At 53.8% G+C, this 24602-nt stretch overlaps 1 protein-coding gene across 9 annotated transcripts in view; it reads left to right on the top strand.

Moving 5' to 3' along the window:
• The window catches only part of KMT2D (lysine methyltransferase 2D), a 36192-nt gene extending 11859 nt beyond the window's left edge, over positions 1 to 24333 (top strand). For 2 of the 9 annotated variants that reach the window (XM_074226011.1, XM_074226012.1), the window contains exons 15-55: positions 167 to 271; positions 846 to 1027; positions 1227 to 1391; positions 1482 to 1591; positions 1684 to 1731; positions 2325 to 2558; positions 2766 to 2888; positions 2995 to 3099; positions 3301 to 3425; positions 3530 to 3677; positions 3827 to 3892; positions 4519 to 4644; positions 5403 to 5543; positions 5648 to 5732; positions 5972 to 6213; positions 6305 to 6378; positions 6692 to 6742; positions 6955 to 8775; positions 8891 to 9067; positions 9194 to 9330; positions 9720 to 11605; positions 12240 to 12363; positions 12456 to 12543; positions 12709 to 12775; positions 12865 to 13097; positions 13184 to 16168; positions 16338 to 16478; positions 16616 to 16783; positions 16908 to 17067; positions 17462 to 17537; positions 17672 to 17847; positions 18150 to 18280; positions 18415 to 18550; positions 18644 to 18771; positions 18939 to 20052; positions 20498 to 20634; positions 20734 to 20864; positions 22242 to 22527; positions 22681 to 22754; positions 22863 to 22971; positions 23077 to 24333. In XM_074226011.1, the coding sequence (XP_074082112.1) occupies positions 167 to 271; positions 846 to 1027; positions 1227 to 1391; positions 1482 to 1591; positions 1684 to 1731; positions 2325 to 2558; positions 2766 to 2888; positions 2995 to 3099; positions 3301 to 3425; positions 3530 to 3677; positions 3827 to 3892; positions 4519 to 4644; positions 5403 to 5543; positions 5648 to 5732; positions 5972 to 6213; positions 6305 to 6378; positions 6692 to 6742; positions 6955 to 8775; positions 8891 to 9067; positions 9194 to 9330; positions 9720 to 11605; positions 12240 to 12363; positions 12456 to 12543; positions 12709 to 12775; positions 12865 to 13097; positions 13184 to 16168; positions 16338 to 16478; positions 16616 to 16783; positions 16908 to 17067; positions 17462 to 17537; positions 17672 to 17847; positions 18150 to 18280; positions 18415 to 18550; positions 18644 to 18771; positions 18939 to 20052; positions 20498 to 20634; positions 20734 to 20864; positions 22242 to 22527; positions 22681 to 22754; positions 22863 to 22971; positions 23077 to 23169 (12708 nt within the window). In that variant the 3' untranslated portion in view covers positions 23170 to 24333. Of the gene's footprint in view, positions 1 to 166; positions 272 to 845; positions 1028 to 1226; positions 1392 to 1481; positions 1592 to 1683; positions 1732 to 2324; positions 2559 to 2765; positions 2889 to 2994; positions 3100 to 3300; positions 3426 to 3529; positions 3678 to 3826; positions 3893 to 4518; positions 4645 to 5402; positions 5544 to 5647; positions 5733 to 5971; positions 6214 to 6304; positions 6379 to 6691; positions 6743 to 6954; positions 8776 to 8890; positions 9068 to 9193; positions 9331 to 9719; positions 11606 to 12239; positions 12364 to 12455; positions 12544 to 12708; positions 12776 to 12864; positions 13098 to 13183; positions 16169 to 16337; positions 16479 to 16615; positions 16784 to 16907; positions 17068 to 17461; positions 17538 to 17671; positions 17848 to 18149; positions 18281 to 18414; positions 18551 to 18643; positions 18772 to 18938; positions 20053 to 20497; positions 20635 to 20733; positions 20865 to 21335; positions 21684 to 22241; positions 22528 to 22680; positions 22755 to 22862; positions 22972 to 23076 lie in introns of those variants that run through there. The other 7 variants (XM_074226017.1, XM_074226018.1, XM_074226019.1 and 4 more) reach the window with 6 other exon arrangements.
• Positions 24334 to 24602: the final 269 nt, after the last annotated feature.

Raw genomic sequence — 24602 nt, forward strand, 5'->3', positions numbered from 1 at the left:
AGGTCATGGTATCATACTTACTGATTCTCACACCACTGCTTCTCAGCTTAGTGTCTTAGGAAGGCTACTGAGTTCTTCTGTCAGTGTATGGTATGGAATAGAATGAAGCTAACTGGTATGTGACTAAAGGTTCCACTCATCTGCCTGTCTGTGTGTCTTCTTCCAGGACATGTGTGTAGTGTGTGGGAGCTTTGGTCGAGGAGCAGAGGGTCACCTTCTAGCCTGTTCTCAGTGTTCACAGTGCTACCATCCTTATTGTGTCAACAGCAAGGTGAGTTCAGGACCCAGAGTAAAGAGGATAGAGGGAACAAAAACTAGGGGGGATGGAGGCTCATCTGCCTTGTTTTACCCAGAGGTAATGTTGAATTGAGTCTTCAGGCTAGTAAAAACAGCTAAATTCTTTTTGGTGAAGAAGTTCACAGCTTCTACCACAATCTTAGTGACTTCGCAAGATGAGGGAGAACGGAGGAAGCAAAGATAGGAAAAACAGGACTCGGGGAGGAGCTGGTTTTAAGTTTATAGGTTTTAAAAAGCACGAGAGTCTTTGAGTTTTACCTTAAATTTTGCAAACCATCAATCACTTAAGCATTTATGAGTTTCCTATTTGTGCTAGAAGAGGTCAGTGGTTGTGGAATATTGTTTTAGAGGTCTTCAAATCAGCTATACCCTTCCACAGAGATTCAACATTGAAGATTTAAGCTTTGTTTCCCAAAGATGATCCATTAGTATATTAAGGGATCTTTTATTCATAGGCTTTGAATGCTAGTCTGATGGGCTACAGTTTGTGTTGATGGGTAGCATTCTTCCATGTTCCTTCCTAAGAAGGGTCATTTCCCATCTTCTAGATTACAAAGGTGATGCTGCTGAAGGGCTGGAGGTGCGTGGAATGCATCGTATGTGAGGTGTGTGGACAGGCCTCGGACCCCTCTCGCCTTTTGCTCTGCGATGACTGTGACATCAGCTATCACACCTACTGTCTGGATCCCCCACTGCTCACAGTGCCCAAGGGTGGCTGGAAGTGCAAATGGTACCTGAGAGGGCTCTGTTTTGGGAGCAGGTGGAGATGTCAGGGCCTGGGGGATGGGGATTGGTTTGCTCAAGGGAAGTAGACTTTCCATGGTTACATGTGTTGTTGAGGGTTGGGATGACTGAATGGTGCCCAGGGTTTGTCAGAGGAATGTCAAGATTTGCCAGATTGGTGCTGAACCTCTGTTTCTCCTGCCCAGGTGTGTGAGCTGCATGCAGTGTGGTGCAGTTTCACCAGGCTTCCACTGCGAGTGGCAGAATAGCTACACTCACTGTGGACCCTGTGCCAGCCTGGTGACCTGTCCGGCGTGTCGAGCTCCTTATGTAGAAGAGGATCTGTTGATCCAGTGCCGTCATTGTGACCGGTAAGAGGACTGCCCCCGGGTTTGCTCCCCTCAGTCCCAGCTCTCAGACTTGCTTCATGTCTCTGCTTATTTCTCCTCCCCCAATGCAAGGTGGATGCACGCTGGTTGTGAGAGTCTATTCACAGAGGAAGAGGTGGAACAAGCTGCAGATGAAGGCTTTGATTGTGTCTCCTGTCAGCCCTATGTGGTGAAGCCTGTGGGTGAGTTAGTAGCAGAAACTATGGGGAAAAAGGGGCTTGGGGGTCGCTTAGAGAACAGACTCCTCATTCTGCTTCTGCCTCTCCCCATTCAGTGCCCATTGCACCACCAGAGCTTGTGCCTGTGAAGGTGAAGGAGCCAGGTAAGTTGTGAATCACAGAATTTTAGATCTGGAAGGGACCTTAGCGATCATCTGGGCCAACTCTCTCATCTTTACAGATGAGGAAACTGAGGCCCAGAGAGGTGAAGAACTTTGTCCCAGATTGCTCAGTTAGTTAGTGGCAGAGCTGGGACCAGAGCCCTGATCCCCTGATAGCTAGTTTGATGCTTTTTGCCATTTTACTAAACCTATTGATAATCTCACAGAGAATACAGTTCAGGTGGGCAACTTCAGACTGAGGGTGCTATTGTTTGTCATGTGGGACATTTGTACATATAAGGAGTGGGGGGACTTCACTGTACACTTCAGATCTCTGGGGTCTTGGAGAATGAGGTCAGTGTGCCTAGGGTTAATCAGAAGTTTGCTCCAGGGCCAGAGTAATTCTTGGAGTTTCCCTTTAATTTAATCATAAAGAACCAGGTCTCTGTTGGCACTTGGGAACAGATGGAAGTATGAAGGCCCCAATCTTGGGAACCTTCCCTCTATCTCTGGCTCTGCCCCTGAGCTGGGCTAGCTGCTGTTGGCCTGCCTGGGAGCCTGTACTCTGGGGTCACCCTTTCTCCCCTCCCTCACAGAGCCCCAGTACTTCCGCTTTGAGGGAGTATGGCTGACGGAGACTGGCATGGCTGTGCTTCGAAATCTCTCCATGTCCCCCCTCCACAAGCGGCGGCAGAGACGTGGGCGACTTGGTCTCCTGGGTGAGGGCGGGCTAGAGGGACTGGAGCCCTCGGACCCTAGCGGCCCCGATGACAAGAAAGATGGGGACTTAGATGCTGACGAGTTACTCAAAGGCGAAGGTTTGGCTGAGGGTCAGCACTGGGGCTAGTGGTGGAGTGGTGGAATATGGAATGTGGATCTGCTCCAGGATCATCCTGGAGCCACTTTCCTTGTCTGGATGGCTCTGGGGAGACTCCTGGTTCTTTTCTAGGACTATGGGTTTGAGGGAGGTGAGTTTTTGAAAGTGTTATGCCCTTTCACCCATAGACCTGAGCCTGTCCTCTTATTCCTGTTGGCAGGGGTTGGTGTGGAGCACATGGAGTGTGAGATCAAACTAGAGGCTCCTGCCAGCCCTGATGGGGAACCTGGCAAAGAAGAAACTGATGAGGGCAAAAAACGCAAGCGTAAACCCTACAGGCCTGGTAGGCCCCTATGGGGTGGGGTGGAAGTGGAGGTAAGGGAAGAGGGGCAGAAAAGTTGCAGCTAGCTCTCCTAGCAGCTCCTTATCCTGCTCATACTTCTTTCCAGGCATTGGGGGCTTCATGGTTCGACAGCGCAAATCTCATGCTCGTCTGAAGAAAGGGCCTGCCGTGTTGGTGGAAGTGTTGAGTGGGGAGGGCCAGCCCGATGAGGGTGAGATGGATTGGGACATTAGGGTCAGTGGGGTCAGTAGATAGAACAGGGTAGGTAGAGTGGTGTTGTGGTCAAGGAGGGATGTAAGTAAGTGGTGTAGGAGGGTGGAGGGTAGAGACCGATGTGAATTGGATAGGCTGGAGGGAGGGGAAAGGGGCAGGATAGCTTCCTGAGGGTTTAGCTGTGGCTCTTCTCTTGTAGTAGTGACAGTTGATCCACCCACAGAGGGTGTGGTGGAGCAGAGCCCAGCAGAAGGTGATGAGAAGAAGAAGCGACGGGGTCGAAAAAAGAGCAAGCTGGAGGACATGTTCCCTGCCTACCTGCAGGTGAGGAGTGGAACGGGAAGGTGGAGGATGAAATGTTGAACTGAAGGTTCTAGAGAATAGTAACCTTTTGTCTTGTGCTTTCTTCCCTCTCTTTTACCACATAGGAAGCCTTCTTTGGGAAGGCACTGTTGGACCTTAGCAGAAAAGCATTGCTGGTGGCTGGTGATGGACGACCAGGTTTTCTACCAGGCACCCCCAAGGGTAAAGGGGACCCAGGACCTGATAGAAAAGAGTCTTCTGCATTACAAAAAGGTCAGTGGGTCTGGAAAGGAAGATGTTGGTTATTGTAGCAGTTGGACCTCTGCTAGAGGATAGAGAGCGGTGGGTTTGGGTATCTAACCCAGCATGGACACTAGTGGGGAAGGGTAATCTTTGATGAGAATGGTGGTTGTCTTTCACAGGGGAGGATGGACCAGATGTTGCAGATGAAGAGTCCAGAGGCCCTGAGGGCAATTCAGAAACTCCAGGTGAGGGACAAATATTTTTCTTTCTTTTTTCAAAATCACAATATCTGTCAATACAACGGATCAACTTAGGGACCATGTCTGATGATATCAAGTTTATCTCACACAACCTTTGCTTTACCATAAGGCTTCTGAAGGTCACAATCGGTCATTACATTGATCAGAGTTCTGAAATTTTCATCGTCTTTATGCTATCGTGGTCATTATGGAAATTAAATTATTTTTCTGATTATGCTTGCTTCATCCTGTTTCAGTTTCTACAAGAAGTTTTCCTGTCTTACAGTAAAAAAAAAATGTTACATTCATGTACCACTTTTTGTTTAGCCGTTTTTTAATCAGTGAATACCCACTTCCTTTTTCACTACAAAAACTGCTGCTGTAGTTTTTCATCTATCTGGAACCTTTCTCTCTGTCTTTGACCTCCTTGGCCATATGATTAGCTTAGTATTGTTGAACAATGGAATTCAAAGACTCCATTGTGGGATGCTGTGATGGGCATCAGTAGGGTAGAGGGATCCATGGAGACATTGGTACCATCAACCTCATTTATTCTTGAGAAGTTGGAGATAGATGGGTGGGAGTTAGGGACTACAAAGTTGTCTCAACATCCTCTAACCCTAATTCAGTAGTTTTTGCTCCTGTAGGCCCTGAGGATGGAGGCATCAAGGCATCTCCTGTTCCCAGTGACCCAGAGAAACCAGGAACCCCAGGCGAGGGAATGCTCAGCTCTGACCTGGACAAGATCCCCACAGAAGGTTGGTTCTCTAGTAAAATTCTCTCTCAATTGTTGATTTTTGGGTTCCTAGATGAGATATTTATTTTTTAGTTGAAATTTAGATTATTTTTCCAATTATATGCAATGGTAGTCTTTCATCATTCATCTATTTGCAAATTTATGAATTCCATGATTTTCTACTACCCTCCCTTCCCCCTGGAGTCAGACAGTCTGGTAAAAATTATATTTGTACATTCATGTTTAACATATTTACATAAGTCAGTTGTGAAAGAGGAATTAGAACTAAGGGGAAAGGAAAAAACCATGAGAAAAGAAGAAAAAAACCTGAAAGAAGTTTTAAAAAAGTGAACGTAGTATATATTCAGTGTTTTTTTCTCTGGATGTGGATGGCATTGTCCATAGCAGAACCCTCAGGGTTGTTCTTCTGAACTGCTGGGAGGAGCAGCATCCATCATGGTTGATCCCTAGATGAGATGTTTAAGAAGAAATGAATATTCCCCATATATAAAAGGTGTGGCATGTAAGAGAAGGATGAGATAAAACATTTGTCCTTAGAGAGAATCTGGTTAGTGAAGATTCCTTCAAAGGAAAAGGGGCCAAAGCAGATTGGGATTGATTTTGGATTAAATGTTTCAGTTGTGGTTATTATCCATTGTCTTGCTTTTCTTGTTTGACTGTTGTCCTGCCAGGTACTTCCATTTTCTATGATACTCCCCAACCAGGCTTCTTGCTACTCCTGGTTCCATGCTTAGCAGTCCTCCCTCTTTCTTCACACAGAACTGCCCAAGATGGAATCAAAGGACCTTCAACAGCTTTTCAAGGATGTCCTAGGCTCAGAGCGGGAGCAGCAAATTGGCTGTGGGACTCCTAACCTGGATGGGGGTCATACCGCAATGCAGCAGAGACCCTTCCTACAAGGTGGGGAGTCAGGAACCAGTTGAGAATCAGGGATGGGGATATAGGTTGGGAGAGCCAAAGGTTGTGGGTAGAGAAACCCTGTGACCATCATCTACTTCCTGCAGGTGGGCTTCCTTTGGGCAATCTCCCTACCAGCAGCCCAATGGACTCCTACCCGGGCCTTTGCCAGTCTCCTTTCCTTGATAGTAGGTAGGTATCTATACTCTTCATTACTTTTATTTCTGTGGTCCTTTTTCCTCTCCCTCCCCACCCTTTGTATAGTCATACAGACTTGGTTTTTCAAGTTATGACTTGGCCACTACCTACCCTTCTGTTGGCTTCTGGATCCCTGCCCTCTTTCTCCCCCCCCCATGGATATAACCTATCATCAGGATGGGAGGAGGTTCCTGGGCTTTGACCCTCTGTGACCTTCTGCCCCTGCGCCCCAGGGAGCGCGGGGGCTTCTTCAGCCCAGAGCCTGGTGAGCCTGACAGCCCCTGGACGGGCTCAGGGGGTACCACACCCTCCACACCCACAACCCCAACCACGGAGGGCGAAGGCGATGGACTCTCCTACAACCAGCGGAGTCTCCAGCGCTGGGAAAAGGATGAGGAGCTGGGTCAGCTTTCTACAATATCACCTGTGCTCTACGCCAATATTAATTTTCCCAACCTCAAGCAGGATTATCCAGGTATGGCCAATTTTAAAGAGGGAGCTGAGGTTTGGTTGGGGCAATGCCATTTCTATTCCATCCCCTCTGACTATGATCCTTTGACCTGCAGACTGGGCCAGTCGCTGCAAACAGATCATGAAGCTCTGGAGAAAAGTCCCGGCTACTGACAAAGCCCCATACCTGGTGAGGATGAGAAAAGGAAGGGAGTCCAGGACCACTGGGAGCTCCATTTGGAGGAGGGGATCCAGGACCCCTGGGAGCTCCATTTGGAGGAGGGGATCTAGGGCCCTGGGGAGCTCCATTTAGAAGGGGGGATCCAGGGCCCTGGGGAGCCCCATTTGGAGTCCAGAGCTTTGGGGAAAGAAGGGAGTTCACTTGGAGTTGAGGTTCTTTCCACCCCACCTCCACTCCATTCACCCTGGCAATAGACTTCCAGGTCAGGGTGGGCTTGATGATCAGAGCACATGACTTAGCTCTGGACTTGATTATCTCTCAGCAAAAGGCCAAAGATAACCGGGCGGCTCACCGCATCAACAAGGTGCAGAAGGTGAGTGGGAGATTGGAACTCGGGGAATTGTGGGAGAAGCCTGGGGCTTGACGGGAGCCTTAGAATTTGGAGTAGTAGGTTCTTTTCCATGGCGGCACACATCCTTAACTGGGCAGTGACATCCATGGAGAGATTGAGTCTCTGACTCCCAGGTCCATTCTACCATCTCCATTCCCCAATCTCACCTAGACTCTCTCTTTATACCACAACAGCAGGCGGAGAGCCAGATCAGCAAGCAGACCAAGGTGGGCGACATAGCCCGCAAAACCGATCGGCCCACCTTGCACCTACGCATTCCCCCTCAGCCAGGGATGCTGGGCAGTCCCCCTCCAGCTTCTGCTCCGACTGTCTTCATTGGCAGTCCCCCTACCCCAGCTGGCTTGTCTACCTCCTCGGACGGGTTCCTGAAGCCGCCAGCGGGTACAGTGCCCGGCCCTGACTCGCCTGGTGATCTCTTCCTCAAGCTCCCATCCCAGGTGCCCGCCCAAGTGCCTTTGCAGGACCCTTTTGGACTGGCCCCCACCTATACTCTGGAGTCTCGCTTCCCCACAGCACCACCAGCCTATCCCCCTTACCCTGGCCCGGCAGTGGCCCCTGTGAAGCCTCAGATGTTGGGTGCTCCCCCTCGACCTGGGGCTGGTCAGCCCGGGGAGTTCCAATCCACCCCACCTGGCACCCCAAGGCACCAGCCTTCCACACCTGATCCTTTTCTCAAACCCCGCTGCCCCTCACTAGACAACTTGGCAGTTCCAGAAAGTCCAGGGGTAGGTGGGGCCAAGGCTTCTGAGCAACTGCTGTCCCCTCCACCTTTTGGAGAGCCTCGGAAGGCTCTAGAAGTAAAGAAGGAGGAGCTGGGAGCAGCTTCTCCCAGTTATGGCCCCCCCAGCCTTGGTTTTGGAGATTCACCTTCTTCTGGGCCCCACTTAGGCAGCCTGGAGCTAAAGGCACCAGACGTCTTCAAAGCCCCTCTGACCCCTCGGGCTTCTCAGGTGGAGCCGCAGAGCCCAGGTATAGGCTTGAGGCCCCAGGAGCCTCCCTCTGCCCATGCTGTGGCCCCCTCACCCCCTAGCCATGCAGACCTATATCGTACAGCTCCTTCTGGCTCCTATCCTGAGACCTATTCACAGCCCCCACTGACACCCCGGCCTCAGCCTCCACCTCCTGAGAGTTGCTGTCCCCAACCCCCTCGCTCCTTGCCCTCTGACCCTTTCACTCGAGTACCTGCCAGCCCCCAGTCTCAATCTAGCTCTCAGTCACCCCTAACACCTCGCCCTCTGTCCACCGAAGCCTTCTGCCAGTCACCAGTCACTCCTTGCTTCCAGTCCCCTGACCCCTACGCTCGTCCACCCTCACGACCCCAGTCCCGGGACCCTTTTGCCCCACTACACAAGCCACCCCGGCCCCAGCCCCCTGAAGTTGCCTTCAAGGCTGGGCCCCTGGCCCATACTCCACTAGGGGTAGGAGGCTTTCCATCGGCTCTTCCCGCTGGGCAATCAAATGAGCATCACACTAAGAGCTCTGGTGGGCAACCTCCATCTTTTGTCCGTTCTCCTGGGGCAAATGTGTTTGTGGGCAATCCTTCCCCCATGCGCTTCACTTTCCCTCAGGCAGTGGGAGAATCACCCCTGAAGCCCCCTGCCTCTCAACCCAGTCTCCCTCCACCCCATGGGATCAACAGCCATTATGGGCCAGGACCCACTGTGGGCAAGCCCCAAAGCACAAACTACACAACAGCTGCAGGCAGTTTCCACCCAGGAGGCAGCCCCCTGGGTCCAGGCACCGGGCCACCAGGTGAGGGCTATGGGTTGTCTCCATTGCGTCCACCATCAGTTTTACCACAACCTGCACCAGATGGTCCTCTTGCCTACCTGTCCCATGGCACCCCACAACGGGGAAGCATCACTTCCCCTGTTGATAAGCGAGAAGACTCGGTGTCTGGGATGACCAACTCCCTGGTGGGTCCTGAACTACCAGGTCCCCAGGACCCCAACATGGCCAATCTGAGCCAAACAGAGTTGGAGAAACAGCGGCAGGTGAGAGTGTCTCTGTATCTGAAGCACCAGCTTTCTGAGTCTTGCAGGCTCTTGTCTGTCCTGTCCAGATACAAGTGACTGACTTCTTCCCTGTCTTCCCTTTATCCCTACCCAGCGCCAGCGTTTGAGAGAGCTATTGATCCGACAGCAGATTCAGCGTAATACCCTTCGGCAGGAGAAGGAAACAGCAGCAGCCACAAGTGCAGTAGGGCCAGGAAACTGGGGTGCTGAGTCTAGCAACCCTGCTTTTGAGCAGCTGAATCGAGGCCCCACCTCCTACCCTGGGGCACAGGTGGGTAGATTATTAGGGAAGTAGTAGTCCTTGCTTCAAAGTTGGTGGGGGGGTTTGTCATGGCAGGAACTGAGAATTGACCTTAATTCTACATATGTACCATTTTTTTTCCCACCTCCCCCCCAGGACAAAAGTGGCCTTACAGGATTGCCCCCAAACAAACTGAGTGGCTCAGTTCTGGGACCTGGCCCCTTCCCTGCAGAGGAGAGACTCTCTCGGCCGCCACCACCCCCTACCCCTTCTTCCATTGATATGAATGGCCGGTGAGTTACCAAGGGCTTAGGGCAAGGATTAGGTTTTGAGTTTTAACATCTGATCCCAGCTGTTAGAAAAGCTCTGGTTTTGACATCAGGAGAGCTCTGGGTTCAAATCCTACCAAGATACATATTAGCTGTGTGATGCTTGGCAAGTTATTTAATTAAAGTAGGGATAAAGATGCCCATGTTACCTATCTTACAGAGCTATGGAAACGATCAGATTAGGTTAACAAGTACAGAACTCTTTGTAAACTAGAATGTGTTCTGTAAAGTTTTTCTGGTTATTATAGTTAATACAGGCCAACTTGGCTTGCTTCCCTGCTTTCTCCTCCTATCTTCCCTTCCTCCCCATCTCTGTTCTGGCTCTTCGCTGATTCTGTTGTGTACAATTGCAGGCAACTGGTTGGGAGCACCCAAGCCTTCTTTCCGAGGGGCCCCTTCTCTGGACCTCTGCCCCCTCAGCAGCAGCAGCAGCTGTGGCAGCAGCAACAGCAGCAGGCTGCTGTGGCTTCCATGAGGCTTTCCATGCCTACGAGGTTCCCTCAACCACCTGGGCCTGAACTTAGCCGGACAGTCCTGGGCCCTCCTTTGAGTGGACTTTCCAACCGACCACCTGGTCCAGGGGAGCCACTTCCTGGTCCAGCAGGTCCTGCTCAATTCATTGAGCTTCGTCACAATGTGCAGAAGGGGCCAGGGCCTGGTGGTGCCCCTTATCATCTTCAAGGCCCCCCTCAGAGACCCCGATTCTTCTCAGTGACTGAGGACTCCCATCGCCTGGCTCCAGAGAGTCTTCGACCCATGGCAGTGTCCACATTGCCCCCACAGAAACCCTCAGCTCCTCCACCACCTGAACTGAGTAACAACCTTCACCCTGTCCCTCATACCAAGGGTCCTAGCCTTCCTGCTGGCTTGGAGCTGGTTGGCCGATCTCCCTCTAGTTCCGAGGCAGGACGTCCACCCCTTGTCCTGGAATCTGGAAAATTACCCTGTGAGGAGCCTGAGCTGGATGATGATTTTGACGCCCATAAGGCACTGGAAGATGACGAGGAGCTGGCCCACCTGGGGCTTGGGGTAGATGTAGCCAAGGGTGATGATGAGCTAGGCACCCTGGGAAACTTGGAGACCAATGACCCCCACCTGGATGATTTGCTAAATGGGGATGAATTTGACCTCTTGGCCTACACAGACCCTGAGCTGGACAATGGTGACAAGAAGGACATATTTAATGAACACCTACGACTGGTGGAATCTGCCAATGAGAAAGCTGAACGTGAAGCACTCCTGAGGGGCACAGAACCCAGCCTGCCTGGCCCTGAGGAGCGCCCAGCCCCTGCTCCTGATGGACCTGATTCCCATCTCACCCCTGGGGCCACTGAAGTAAAGCCTAAATTAGAGGAGGGTGGACACCAGGCCTCTCCCTGCCAGTTCACTGTGGCCACTCCCAAGGTGGATCCAGTACCTCCTGGCACTTTGGGACTGGGACTGAAGCCAGGGCAGAACTTGCTGGGGCCACGAGATGGCAGGCTGAATGTGGGTCCCTTCCCTAACAATGTGCATACAACTGAAAAGAGTCCTTTTGGAAGCACAGCAGGTCCCCCACCCCAGCTACTGAGTGGCCCAGGGGGAGAGTTTGACCTGGAGAGTGGGCCCCTGACCCTGCCAGGTGGGCCTCCACCGTCTGGAGATGAACTGGACAAGATGGAGAGCTCCTTGGTGGCAAGTGAACTGCCTCTGCTCATTGAAGACCTCCTGGAGCACGAGAAGAAAGAACTCCAAAAGAAGCAACAGCTCTCTGCCCAGCTTCAGCAGCCGCCGCCACCACCACCACCACCGCCACCTCCGCCTCCGCCTCCACCACCACCACCACCACCACCACCACCACCACCACAGCAACAGCAGCAGCACCCCTTGTTGGCCACCTCAGGCACTGCTCAATCCATGCCTCTGCCTCAAGAAGGTCCATCCCCTGGCCTAGCTGTTACCCCACAACAGCTTGCTCTAGGACTTGGGGCCCGGCAGCCTGGCCTAGTATCCACCCAGGCGATGATGTCCAGCCAGCAACCCTCCCATCCCCTGCAGCAGCGCCTGGTCCCTCCCATGGCTATGGTGCCTAACCAAGGTCATATGCTTAGTGGAGGGCAGGCAAGCTTGGTGCCTCAGCAGAACCCACAGCCAGTGCTGGCCCAGAAGCCTATGGGGGCAGTACCACCATCCATGTGCATGAAGCCTCAGCAGCTGGCGATGCAGCAGCAGCTGGCCAATAGCTTCTTCCCTGACACAGGTACCTGTAATCCTAATCATTGCCATCTCAGACTGAGTGAATGGTGATGTTCTGAGTGCTTGGAACCCTTTCAGCCTTGTGGCTGAGGTGGGGGGGGGTCAGATTGGATACCTTAAGAAATTATTTACACTCCAAGGGAATGTAAGTGAAGTTCCATAGGTGTAGCTCAGTCATTGTGACCAGGGCTCCAAAGGAAGGGAGGGAACCTTGAGTGTGGAAACCTTACTAGTGTTGGGCCTAGAGCTGGGCTTGAGCTGTCAGCGCTGATGTCGAAGAAGAAAGGTCAGTTTACAAGGAGCTGTCGGTAGGTCCGTTTGACCAAAGTGGACGTTTTGGGCAGGGGAATAGCAGAGATGTGATTGAAAAGCAGAATACCATCTTAAATTATTTGAATTTTTCCTCTATAGTCAATAGGCGCCCCTGAAGGCTTCCATTGACCTCTCACAAATGGTGTTTTATGAATGTCGCCTTTGCCATACAAAGCCAGCAGAGAGAACACTGGGCTTGGGATACGGGTGGGGACTACTAGGAGGTGTCCTGGGTGAAATCATGGCCCTTGGGTGGCAGGCATGAGATTGGGGAAGGACTTACTGGCCCCACCATCCACCCCTACTGTTGGGTACTCTCTTCAAAGACTTGGACAAGTTTGCTGCAGAGGACATCATCGATCCCATTGCCAAGGCTAAGATGGTGGCTCTGAAGGGCATCAAGAAGGTGATGGCACAGGGCAGCATTGGGGTGGCACCAGGCATGAACAGGTGAGGCCTTCCCTTTCCTGACTTCATTCCATCTCTTCTGCCTGTTCCATTTCTTACCCACCTTTTACCATCTTTTCTCTGACTGGTTCTAGGCAACAGGTGTCTCTTCTGGCCCAGCGACTCTCAGGAGGTCCTGGCAATGCTGACCTACAGAATCATGTGGCTGCTGGGAGTGGGCAGGTGAGTGAGTGGCAGGGAGGGGGGCATTGGCATAGATGGCAGTCCTGGGCATCCATCTCCATCTCTACTATCAGACTGTCCTCATGTTGGCTAGTGAGGAGGGTTTGAGTCAGAGAACCTAGTGGGAAAGAGAGAGCAGTGACCAGGCCTCCTTTCCACTGACAGGAGCGGAGCCCGGGTGACCCCTCCCAGCCTCGGCCCAACCCACCCACTTTTGCCCATGGTGTGATCAGTGAGTATGGCATGACTTGATGGAGAGGGGTGGAGGGGCAGTACAACACCCGCCGGGCCCTTTGACTCCTCTTCTCCCCACTGGCCCAGATGAAGCTGATCAGCGGCAGTATGAGGAGTGGCTGTTTCACACCCAGCAGCTGCTACAGATGCAGCTCAAGGTGCTGGAGGAGCAGATCGGGGTACACCGCAAGTCCCGCAAAGCCCTGTGTGCCAAGCAGCGCACTGCCAAAAAGGCTGGCCGAGAGTTCCCCGAGGCAGATGCAGAGAAGCTCAAGTTGGTGACTGAGCAGCAGAGCAAGATCCAGAAGCAGTTGGACCAGGTAGGGGCAGGGAAAGGCCGAGGAGGCATGGCTGGAGGCCCAGGCCACCCCTGGTGATGTCTCCCCCTTCCTATGGCGGCTCCTAGGTTCGGAAACAGCAGAAGGAGCACACCAACCTCATGGCCGAATATCGGAACAAGCAGCAACAGCAGCAGCAGCAGCAGCAGCAGCAACAACAGCAGCAGCAGCAGCAGCATTCTGCGGTGCTCGCCTTGAGCCCCTCCCAGAGCCCCAGGCTGCTGGCTAAGCTCCCAGGCCAGCTGCTTCCAGGTCATGGGCTGCAGCCTCCACAGGGGCCCCCTGGGGGGCAGGGGGGTGGTCTGCGCCTGCCCCCCGGGGGTGTCGCAGTGACCGGCCAGCCTGGTGGCCCCTTCCTCAACTCGGCCCTAGGCCAGCAGCAGCAGCCGCCACCACATCCAGCAGGGACCGGGCCCCTGGCTGGCCCCTCAGCTGGCTTCTTTCCTGGGAATCTTGCTCTCCGAGGCCTGGGTGCGGATGCACGGCTCTTACAGGAGAGGCAGCTCCAGTTGCAGCAGCAGCGAATGCAGCTGACTCAGAAGCTGCAGCAGCAGCAGCAGCAGCAGCAGCAGCAGCAGCAGCTCTTGGGACAGGTGGCTCTGCAGCAGCAGCAGCAGCAGCAGCAGGGCCTGGGGCCCAAGCCACAGGGACTCCTTCCTCCTGGCAGTCATCAGGGCCTCTTGGTCCAGCAGCTGTCCCCCCAGCCACCCCCAGGACCCCAGGGCATGCTGGGCCCTGCCCAGGTGGCAGTACTGCAGCAGCAGCAGCAGCAGCAGCAGCAGCAGCAGCAAGTGCACCCTGGAGGGCTGGGTCCCCCAGGTCCCCACAGACAAGTGCTCCTTGCCCAGCCCCGAGTGCTGGGGTCCCCTCAACTGGCCCAGCAAGCACAAGGCCTCATGGCCCACCGACTTGTCATGGCCCAGCAGCAGCAGCAGCAGCCACAGCAGCCACCGCCACCGCCGCCGCCACCGCCCCTGGCTGGTCTCTCCCATCTCCAACAGGGATTGATGCCTCCCAGTGGGCAGCCCAAGTTGGGCACCCAATCCATGGGGACGCAGCAGCAGCAGCAACAACAGCAGCAACAACAGCAGCAACAACAGCAGCAACAACAGCAGCAGCAGCAGCAGCAGCAGCAGCAGCAGCAGCAGCAGCATCTGGGGCTCCTGAACCAGGGTCGAACTTTATTGCCTCCCCAGCAGCAGCAGCAACAGCAGCAGCAGCAGCAGCAGCAGCAGCAGCAGCAGCAGCAGCAGCAGCAGCAGCAGCAACAACAGCAGCAGCAGGTGGCCCTGGGTCCTGGCTTGCCAGCCAAACCCCTCCAGCACTTTCCCAGCCATGGAGCCTTGGGCCCAACCCTCTTGCTGAGCCAGGGGTTGCCCTCAGGCCTACCAGGCAAGGAGCAAGCTGGGGCAGATACAGTGCTAGTACCTGAGGGCACTGAAGCCTCTTCTGTGCACCCTGGAGGACCCTTGGCATTGGGTGCCCCGACAGAAACCCTGCCCCCAGAGCCAGTGGAGGTGAAGCCCCCACTCCCTGGGGACTCTCACCACCTCCTGTCCCAGCCCCAGCCCCAGCCCCAGCCCCAACCTCAGCCTCATCCTCAGCTGCAGCCCCAGCCCCAGCTCCAGCCCCAGCTCCAGCCCCAGCCCCAGCTCCAGCCCCAGCCCCAGCCCCAGCCCCAGTCCCAGCCCCAGCCCCAGCCCCAGCCCCAGCCCCAGCCCCAGCTCCATCCCCAGCCCCAGCCTCAGCCCCCTCAGATGAACTCCCTGCAGTTACAGGCACCTCTGAGACTTCCAGGGCAGCAGCAGCAGCAGCAGCAGCAGCAGCAGCAGCAGCAGCAGCAGCAGCAGCAGCAGCAAGTTAGCTTACTCCATCCAGCAGGCAGTGCAAGTCATGGACAAATGGCTGGTGGGCAACCCCCTGAAGTCACTTCCATGTCTCACCTGTTGACTCAGTCCCTTAGTTCTGTAGGGGAGCGGCCCTCTGGGTTGGAGCGCTCCCTGAAAGGGAGCCCAAGGCCACAGCCTCCCAAACCTGGCCCTCTCTCCCATCCTGGGCAGGGCCTGCCAGGGCATACGGGAATGCCCACAGTAGGGCAGCTGAGGGCCCAGCTTCAGGGCGTCTTGGCTAAGAACCCACAACTTCGGCATCTGAGCCCTCAGCAGCAACAGCAGCTGCAGGCCCTTCTCATGCAGAGGCAACTGCAGCAGGGCCAGGTGCTAAGACAACCAGTGCCCTACCTGGAGCCTGGGACCCAGCCTTCTTCCTTGCAAGGCCTCCTAGGCCGTCAGCCCCAACCTGGGGGCTTCCTGGGAGCTCCATCAGGGCCTCTACAGGAGCTAGGGGCAGTGCCCCGACCTCAGGGCCCTTCCCGGCTCTCTACCCCACAAGGAGCCATAGCATCAGGGCCAACCCTTGGCCTTGCACAGCCCCCTCCTCTGCCATCCAGCCCCCAAGAGCCAAAGAGACCTTCCCCACGATTGCTGCCCCCTAGCCCTCAGCTTCCTGCTGAGGCTCAGCTCCCCCCTACCCAGACTGAGACCCCAAAGCCCCAAGTATCCTCCTTGGAGTTACCTTCAGGGGATCTTCGACCCCCCTCACCAGCTGCCTCTCAGCTTCCAGATGCTTTCTTTGCTAAGGGACCAGGACCTTGGGAAACCCCAGACAACCTGGCTGAGGCCCATAAGCCTGAGCAGAACAACATGGGGTCTGGAGCGGCAGAGCAGGTCAATGGGCAGGAGATGCCTGAGCCGCCCCGACTCATGATCAAGCAGGAGCCTCGAGAGGAACCTTGTGCCCTGGGTGCCCAGGTGGTGAAGCGGGAGGCTAATGGGGAGCCTGTGGGCACACCAGGCACCAGCAACCACCTCCTACTGGCAGGCAGCCGCTCAGAGGCTGGGCACCTGCTCTTGCAAAAGTTACTTCGGGCAAAGAATGTCCAGCTTGGCACAGGGCATGGACCCGAGGGGCTCCGAGCAGAGATCAATGGACATATTGACAGCAAGTTGGCTGGGTTGGAGCAGAAGCTTCAGGGTCCTCCGGTCAGCAAGGAGGTGAGTCCCCATACTTGGTCTGGGAGCTGGTGTCTGCAGAAGGGCATGTGGAATCTCGACTGACTGCTTCCTTTATTATTTGCATGGCACTACCTGGAGGAACTGGGGTCTTTATAGGGTTGGAGGAGAGGTGGGTGGGTACCCCATACAGTGGATGTGTCTGTCATAGGATGCTGCAGCCAAGAAACCACTGACCCCCAAACCCAAGAGGGTACAGAAGGCAGGGGACAGGGTAGCGAGTTCTCGAAAGAAGCTCCGGAAGGAAGATGGGGTGAAAGCCAATGAGGCCCTGTTGAAGCAGCTAAAGCAGGTGACCCAAGAGTCCCAGGTCCACAACCCCAGGGCAGATGGGAGGAGCTGGGGGACATGTCCCTTGGGGCTTCCTTCTCTAGCTAGGGGGCTTAGATACTGAAGTGTTATCATAACTTTTATTCCCCCCCCTCCCAGGAGCTGTCCTTGCTGCCACTTACAGAACCCAGCATTACCAACAACTTCAGCCTTTTTGCTCCCTTTGGCAGCGGCTGCCTCATCAACGGGCGGAACCAACTGAGGGGGGCATTTGGAAGTGGGGCACTACCTACTGGCCCTGACTACTATTCCCAGCTTCTTACGAAGGTCTGGAAGGAGCGGCACCATGCCAGGAAGGGAGGGTTCAAGGGGATTCTTAGCATAGCACAGGGTAGGGTATCAGGACACTTGTTCACCATCAGACTTGCTGTTCCTCTTTACCCCTCCCCAGAATAATCTGAGCAATCCACCTACGCCGCCTTCCTCACTGCCACCTACTCCACCCCCATCAGTACAGCAGAAACTGGTGAATGGGGTCACTCCTTCTGAGGACCTGGGGGAGCAACCTAAAGATGCAGCACCTGCCCGAGAACCTGATGGGGGACCAAGGGGTAAGCAGGGGCAGAGAGAGAGAGAGAGACCCCTAATGGCCTCCTATGGCAGTGGTCTCTTATGGCTTGATGGTCTGACTGAATAAGGCTGCCAGTGCCCAAGAATGTGGTAGACTTTCCCTTTAAAAAAAAATAGCATCCCCTCCCCTATACAGAGAATCATCCTTTATAACAATAGTAGAACGAGTTTTTTCTGTTCCCCTTTGATTGGGGGGTTCTGAAACCTAGACTTTTGAAACATGTGAGGGGGGAGAAATGGGCTCCAGGCTGACTTTGTGGCATGGGGAAACTGGTCAGAGGAGCAGAACCAGAGTAGTCCACAATGGTGGAGAACAGGGACGCCTTTATTCCCACCAACCTTGTGGTTTCATCCCTTCTCTTCTGCTGCTCCCAGATGCTCCTGAAGTGAAGAGTTTGGACCTGCTGGCGGCACTTCCCACACCTCCTCACAACCAGACTGAGGATGTCAGGTTGGAAATGAAATGTGAAATGGGGGGAGGGGGGCTTGCCTGTCCTGCCATTGGGATTTCAGTGAGGCTGGGAGGTGGGGGGGGAGGGGCTACCCACAAAGGGTGCCAACAGGCCTTGTGTCCCTGCTCTCTAGGATGGAGAGTGATGAGGAGAGTGACTCCCCTGACAGCATCGTCCCTGCTTCTTCACCTGAGAGTATTCTGGGGGAGGAGGCACCTCGATTTCCCCAGCTGCTGTCAGACCAGCAGGAGCAGGAGGACAGGGCTCTCTCCCCAGTCATTCCCATCATTCCCCGGGCCAGTATCCCAGGTGTGTTGTGTGTTCCTGTCTGTGGTGTGAGCTAGGGAAAAGCAGACACCCTGGGAGAGCATGGGGTCAGGAAAGACCTAGGTTCAAATGTTAACCTTTTCTACTTGGCCTTATGTTTATCTGCAAAATTGGAACAATAATGCTTGGAGTTACTGTGGGGATCAAATGAAAAAAAATTGTATTTTTGAAGCACTAGGCAAATATCATCTGCTGCTTTGTTTTTATTGTTAGATTTTTGTTCTTGTTGAGGGGGGAGGGTTAGAGAACTGCCGGACCTTCAAGGTCTCCATCATCCTATTTAGTCTTCCCAGATACCAAGCCCTATGGGGCTCTGGAACTAGAACCAACAGGAAAGCTGTCTGTCTCCTCCTGGGAAAAGGGCAAGGGGAGTGAGGTGTCTGTCATGCTGACAGTCTCTGCTGCTGCTGCCAAGGTATGCCAAAGTTTTGGGCTAGAGTGGGAGACAGGGACTGGGAGAAGCCTGGACCTCTGCTGGGATGTGGCAGTGCCACACCCCAAGATCTCCACTAATACGCTTCTCCCTCTTCTCTTCATCTGCAATGTCAGAATCTGAATGGTGTCATGGTGGCTGTGGCAGAGTTGTTGAGCATGAAGATCCCCAGCTCCTACGAGGTGCTGTTCCCAGAGAGTCCTGCTCGCACAGGGGGCCCTGAGCCCAAGAAGGGAGAAGCAGAGGGTCCTGGTGAGTGTGGCTGAGATCTGGTGGGAGGCCAGGGAAAAAGTACCATGCCACTTTAGATTCAAAGGGTCATGGGTTCTATCTCACTTCTTACAGGTGGCAAAGAGAAAAGCCTAGGAGGAAAGTCCACCGAGGGTGGCAGTGACTGGCTGAAACAGTTTGATGCAGTGCTGCCAGGCTATACCCTCAAGAGTCAGCTGGACATCCTGAGTCTCCTCAAGCAGGTAGGGCCATGGCATGGGAAGGGTCAGAACAGTGTTGACCAGGCAGAGACCTCAGAGGGGCAGGTTCAGGTTTTTGGGAATAAGAAACGATGAATCTGGGATCCTGGGCATAGCAGGGAGGCTTGAACTGGCTTCTTTGTTCTGATAGTTTGGGATTGTCTTTGTAGGAAAGCCCTGTCCCAGAGCTGCCTGCCCAACATTGTTATATCCACAACGTCTCCAACCTGGACGTGCGTCAGCTCTCTGCCCCTCCCCCTGAGGAGCCTTCCCCTCCCCCTTCACCCTCAGCTCCCTCCCCTGCCAGCCCCCCAGCTGAGCCCTCAGCCCCTTCACCCCCACCACTCGTTCCCTCACCTCCAATACCTGAAGCAGCTCGCCCCAAGCCCAGAGCCCGGCCCCCTGAAGAGGGTGAAGATTCTCGGCCACCCCGACTTAAGAAGTGGAAAGGGCTTCGCTGGAAACGGTTACGGCTTCTGCTGACGATCCAGAAGGGCGGTGGACGACGGGAGGGTGAGCGGGAGGTAGCCGAGTTCATGGAGCAACTGGGCACAGCCCTCCGACCCGACAAGGTACCCCGTGACCTTCGGCGTTGCTGCTTCTGCCACGAAGAGGGTGATGGAGCCACTGATGGGCCTGCCCGACTCCTTAACCTAGATCTGGACCTGTGGGTTCATCTCAACTGTGCCCTCTGGTCCACAGAGGTTTATGAAACTCAGGGTGGGGCACTGATGAATGTCGAGGGTGCCCTCCACCGAGGGCTCTTGACCAAATGTTCGCTGTGCCAGCGTACAGGAGCCACTAACAGCTGTAACAGGTTGCGGTGTCCCAGCGTCTACCATTTTGCTTGTGCCATCCGGGCCAAGTGCATGTTCTTCAAGGATAAAACGATGCTGTGCCCCCTGCACAAGCTTAAGGGACCCTGTGAGCAGGAGCTAAGTTCCTTTGCTGTCTTTCGACGTGTCTACATTGAACGGGATGAGGTGAAGCAGATCGCTAGCATCATCCAGCGCGGTGAGCGGCTTCACATGTTCCGGGTGGGAGGGCTAGTGTTCCATGCTATCGGGCAGCTCTTGCCCCACCAAATGGCCGATTTCCATAGTGCCACAGCCCTCTACCCAGTGGGCTATGAGGCCACACGCATCTACTGGAGTTTACGCACCAACAATCGGCGCTGCTGTTATCGCTGCTCCATCATTGAGAATAATGGGCGGCCTGAGTTCATCGTCAAGGTCATGGAACAGGGCTTGGAGGACCTGGTCTTCACTGATGCATCCCCCCAGGGTGAGGCTCTTGTGTGCTGGCCCATTCTCCCATTTGGTTGGAAGAACTTCCTAGCTCTAATATACACAGAGGTCTTTGGTTTTTAGTCTTCCTCTTCCTTTGGTTAGCATCCATTAGTTTTTTGTTGTTCAACATTAATCTTTCCCCTTTTCTTTTTTTCCTCTTTCTTTCCTCATTTGAGGTGGAGAGGAATACTTCCATGACCCTACAGATTGGGTCCAGACTTCCTTTAGCTTGATCCTAACCCATCAGTAGTTTCCTTTTCCAATATTGACCATATTTGGGGGTAGAGATAATTTTTTTGATATTCCAACTTTATGTTCTTCACTGTCTTTAGAGCAAAGAAGCACTGATAAAAAAAAAAACTTTTATATCTGTGGGGGAGTAGTCCAGATTTGGGAGGAAATGGTCATTTGATTTGATGGTCATTTTATTTCCTTCTCAGCTGTGTGGAACCGTATCATTGAACCAGTGGCTGCCATGCGCAAGGAAGCTGACATGCTTCGGTTATTCCCAGAGTATCTTAAGGGCGAGGAGCTCTTTGGGTTGACAGTACACGCTGTCCTACGAATTGCAGAGTCGGTAAGGAGGGAGAGGTGGCAGAGGATCTTGGGGTGGGCTGATGGGGGAGTGTGGGTCCCAAGGGCCTGGACTATGGTTGATTGCTCACTGTGTCCACAGTTGCCTGGGGTGGAAAGCTGTCACAACTATTTGTTTCGATATGGACGACACCCACTGATGGAATTGCCACTTATGATCAACCCTACTGGATGTGCCCGCTCTGAGCCCAAAATTCTCACTCACTACAAACGGTGAGCTTATTTGTTGAGGGAGTCTGAGGTAGAGCCAGCTTTGAGAGGGATCTGAAACCAAGGGAATGGAGAATTAAGGACCTTGGGATAACAGTGGGGAGGAGATGGGTTGAAAATTGTGATATATTTTCCTTTGGAAAGATTGGGGAATCATTGGGACAGGAACCTCTTTGTCCATCCTGCCTCACTAGCTAAGTGTTTGGGGCAGGGGTGGAGGGTGGGAAAGTGTTGCTGGGGAGGTATACAGTAGGCAGGTATTTAATGGTGTAATGGATGAGGGAGCCAACAGTTCTTTCCCTTTCCCTTTTCGAGAGGGCTCTGACTCCCTCCACCTTAAGCCAAAAAAGGGAGACTTCAAAAGCACCTGGAGTGCTAGTGTCCACCCTGAGGCTGAGGTGGTCCCAGGAAGAAGAATTGGAAGAATTTTAAAACCTCACATTTGTATAGCATTTTATACTTTTTTTCCCAAAGCGCTTTCACATCCATTATCTCATTTGATCCTCACAACAACCTTATGAGGTAGGTAGGGCAGGTGGTATTACCCCCCCCCCTTTATCAGATGAGAAAACTGAGGTCCAGAGAAGTTCATTGACTTACCCAAGGTCTCACAGCAAGTCAAAGGTGGAGCCAGAGCTAGAACTCTGGTCTCTTGACTTGTTCAGTGCTTTTCCCATTATGCTTACATTAGTGGACTCTAGCCTGCCAGCTGGGGTCCAGGAGCTCTGTCACTGTATGTGACCAAGCCCCAAGCAAGGAGGCCTGGACTTGATCTGTGGTGGTGGTGCAGATAAAGGGCAGGAATATGGCTTGGGTGGTTGCTGAGGGAGAAGGTGGGGTGGGGGTAGGAAACAGGGAGGTGGGGATGGGAGGCTGGGGGGGCGGGGCAATGAGGGAGGGAAATAGAGTCAAACAGGTTGTGGAATCATTTTCCTGTATTGAGTGGTCTGTGTAGAGGCAAGAGGAGATGTCCTGGGGAAAGTTTGTGGCCTTTATGTTTGTGAAGTCAGGGGAAGGCAGGCAGGAGTGCAGACAATTTTAGTTCTCAAGAATTATTCTAATGTGGTGAGGGGACAGCATTCTGAATATGCTCTGAGGAGTGGTTGAGGGAAGAGCACATATGTCTTGAGAGAGAGAACATATATTCAGGGAACAGGAGGAGCTAAGCTTATTTCAGGTTTTCTGACCCCATTGGAATAGAGGGACGTGTGGATCTTAACTGCCATCCCACCGAAGTGGAGTGCCTCAGAGTAATGCCTGCCACACATCTCAAAGCCTGGCTAACATTTGCCTTGTCCCCGGCCTGGGCTTGGGTATGGATAATTGCATGCCCACTCCTCTAGGAGAGGTCTAACTGGCCGCTTGTCCCGCTGCCCCCAGGCCTCACACCCTCAACAGCACCAGCATGTCTAAGGCATACCAGAGCACCTTCACAGGCGAGACCAACACCCCATACAGCAAGCAATTTGTACACTCCAAGTCATCCCAGTACCGGCGGCTTCGGACGGAGTGGAAGAACAATGTGTACCTGGCCCGCTCTCGGATTCAGGGCCTGGGGCTGTATGCTGCCAAGGACTTGGAGAAGCACACGATGGTCATCGAGTACATCGGCACCATCATCCGAAATGAGGTGGCCAACCGCCGAGAGAAGATCTATGAGGAGCAGGTTAGGGTGCAGGAGAGGAGTCATGTGGAGGAGCTTCTGGGAATTGAGGGCAATGGGTGGGGCAAACGAGCCTTCAAGAGAAAATGAAGACCTTTGGGGAAAGCCAGGGAGCTCTGTTTGAATCAGTTTCTCCTGTTCTCTTCCTCTTCACAGAATCGAGGTATCTATATGTTTCGTATAAACAATGAGCATGTGATTGATGCCACACTCACTGGAGGGCCTGCCAGGTAAGATGGTCAAGGAGGGAGTGGCCTGTCAGGGTCAAACTGGCCCTAACCTGATTAATCTCCAAGTCAGGCTCCTCTGACACCCCTTCTGGGTCTGTTCTGATGTAGGTATATTAACCATTCATGTGCCCCCAACTGTGTGGCAGAGGTTGTGACCTTTGATAAGGAGGATAAGATCATTATCATCTCCAGCCGGCGCATCCCCAAAGGAGAGGAGGTGAGAGGAAGCCTTAGGAGTGATGTGATTGGCAGTGTGATTTCTTCCTAATTGTTTTTTCCTAAAGCCTGGCTGGACTTGATTCTCTCCCCCTTCCCTTCCCAGCTGACCTATGACTATCAGTTTGACTTTGAGGATGATCAGCACAAAATCCCCTGCCACTGTGGAGCCTGGAACTGCCGGAAGTGGATGAATTAAGCTCAGAGGCAACTGGGCAGGGGAAACCTCCAAAGCCCTTCCCAAAAGGGTTGAAGGGGAAGAGAGCCAGGACCCAGAGTTGGGGCTGCTGGCTGACCAGAGCCCCAGGAGCAGGATGGGGCTAAGGGCCCCGGGGCAGTGCCCAGTCTGGGCACCAGGGATGACTTCCCTCCCCCACCATAGGCCCCAGGCTGGCATATCTGCCCCCAGCTCCAGGAGCCGACAGACAGAAACAGCCATTGGGCATCTCAGGTTCGGGGGGTGGGGGGGTTGGGTAGATATGGGCTGGGAACTCCCCAGCGCCGTCTGGGAGGCAGCAGAGATGGTGAGGAGGGTGGCAGCTTGGGTCTCCCAGCCCCAGTGCTCCCACTGACGTCCCTAGCCCAACTCAAGGCTGCAAAGAGACTTGATTAAGCTTGACAATCCCAAAGGCTGGGTCCCCACACCTGGCCCTGCCCGCTGGGTCCTGTCCCCACTTCCTAATCCCCTCCTTCCCTCCTCTCTGTCTCCCTCTTCCCCCTCTGTGTCTCTGTCCCTCTTTCCATCTCTCTCTTTCTGGGTTGTGTTTCCTTGTTTTTTCTCTGACAAATGCAACACGAACGGGAAAGAGGCACCCAGCTGCCCGGGTGGGGCGGGCAAGGCAGGCAAACCGGGCAAGGAGATCCTGCACCCACACCTACCTCATTTAAGTGTTGGATTTTTTGCTGTTTTGAAATGTGAGACCCTCTCCCCAGCCCTCTAATCCCTTAGCCCCCCCTATCTGAATTGGGGGGGGTAGAAGGGAGGGGAGGGAAAAAAGGAAAATCTTTAGAAAAAAAAATCTGTTTTTAACTGTGGGCATGGGGTAGTGACTAGGGCTGATGGGAATCGATTGAGAGAGGGCAACTCCTTGATCCCTTCAGAGGCTGAACAAGTTGGGAGGGGGAGGTGTCGGGGTTGTGTTTCAGAACCAGGGTGTCCTCCTCCTGTACTCCCAACCCCATCATGAGCCCAGTGCCTCCCTCAGCCTCTCCCTGGAATCGGAGGGGAAAGAGGTTCTCTTGAGTTGTGTACCCATTCCCCGTGGGGCAGGTTTGGGCCCAGAGCTCCCTCCTTCCCCAGCCACCAAACTGCTGCTGGTCTGGTGGGAAAGGGAGGTGTTGGGGGTAGGGGAGCTTAGTGTCATCGTGGGGAGGGTGGGGGGGTATTTATCTATTTATAAGCCGGATTGTATATAGTCATGTGGGGCATGGGGGGGCCAGCAGGAGGTGAGAACCCTCCCCTCTCCCCCCTACCCCCTGGGGAGAGCAAATGTAAAACTACTAATTTTTGTGCTTTATATATTCTATATAAATATATCTATTTTCTTTTTACAAAACCAGTTTATAAATGGCAGGGGGCGAGGGGAGGGACATCTGGAGCTCCCCTTGTGGGGGGGCTGCCCTCCATTATCC

The sequence above is a fragment of the Macrotis lagotis genome, chromosome 2 (assembly GCF_037893015.1).
Source record: "Macrotis lagotis isolate mMagLag1 chromosome 2, bilby.v1.9.chrom.fasta, whole genome shotgun sequence".
NCBI lineage: Eukaryota > Metazoa > Chordata > Mammalia > Peramelemorphia > Peramelidae > Macrotis > Macrotis lagotis.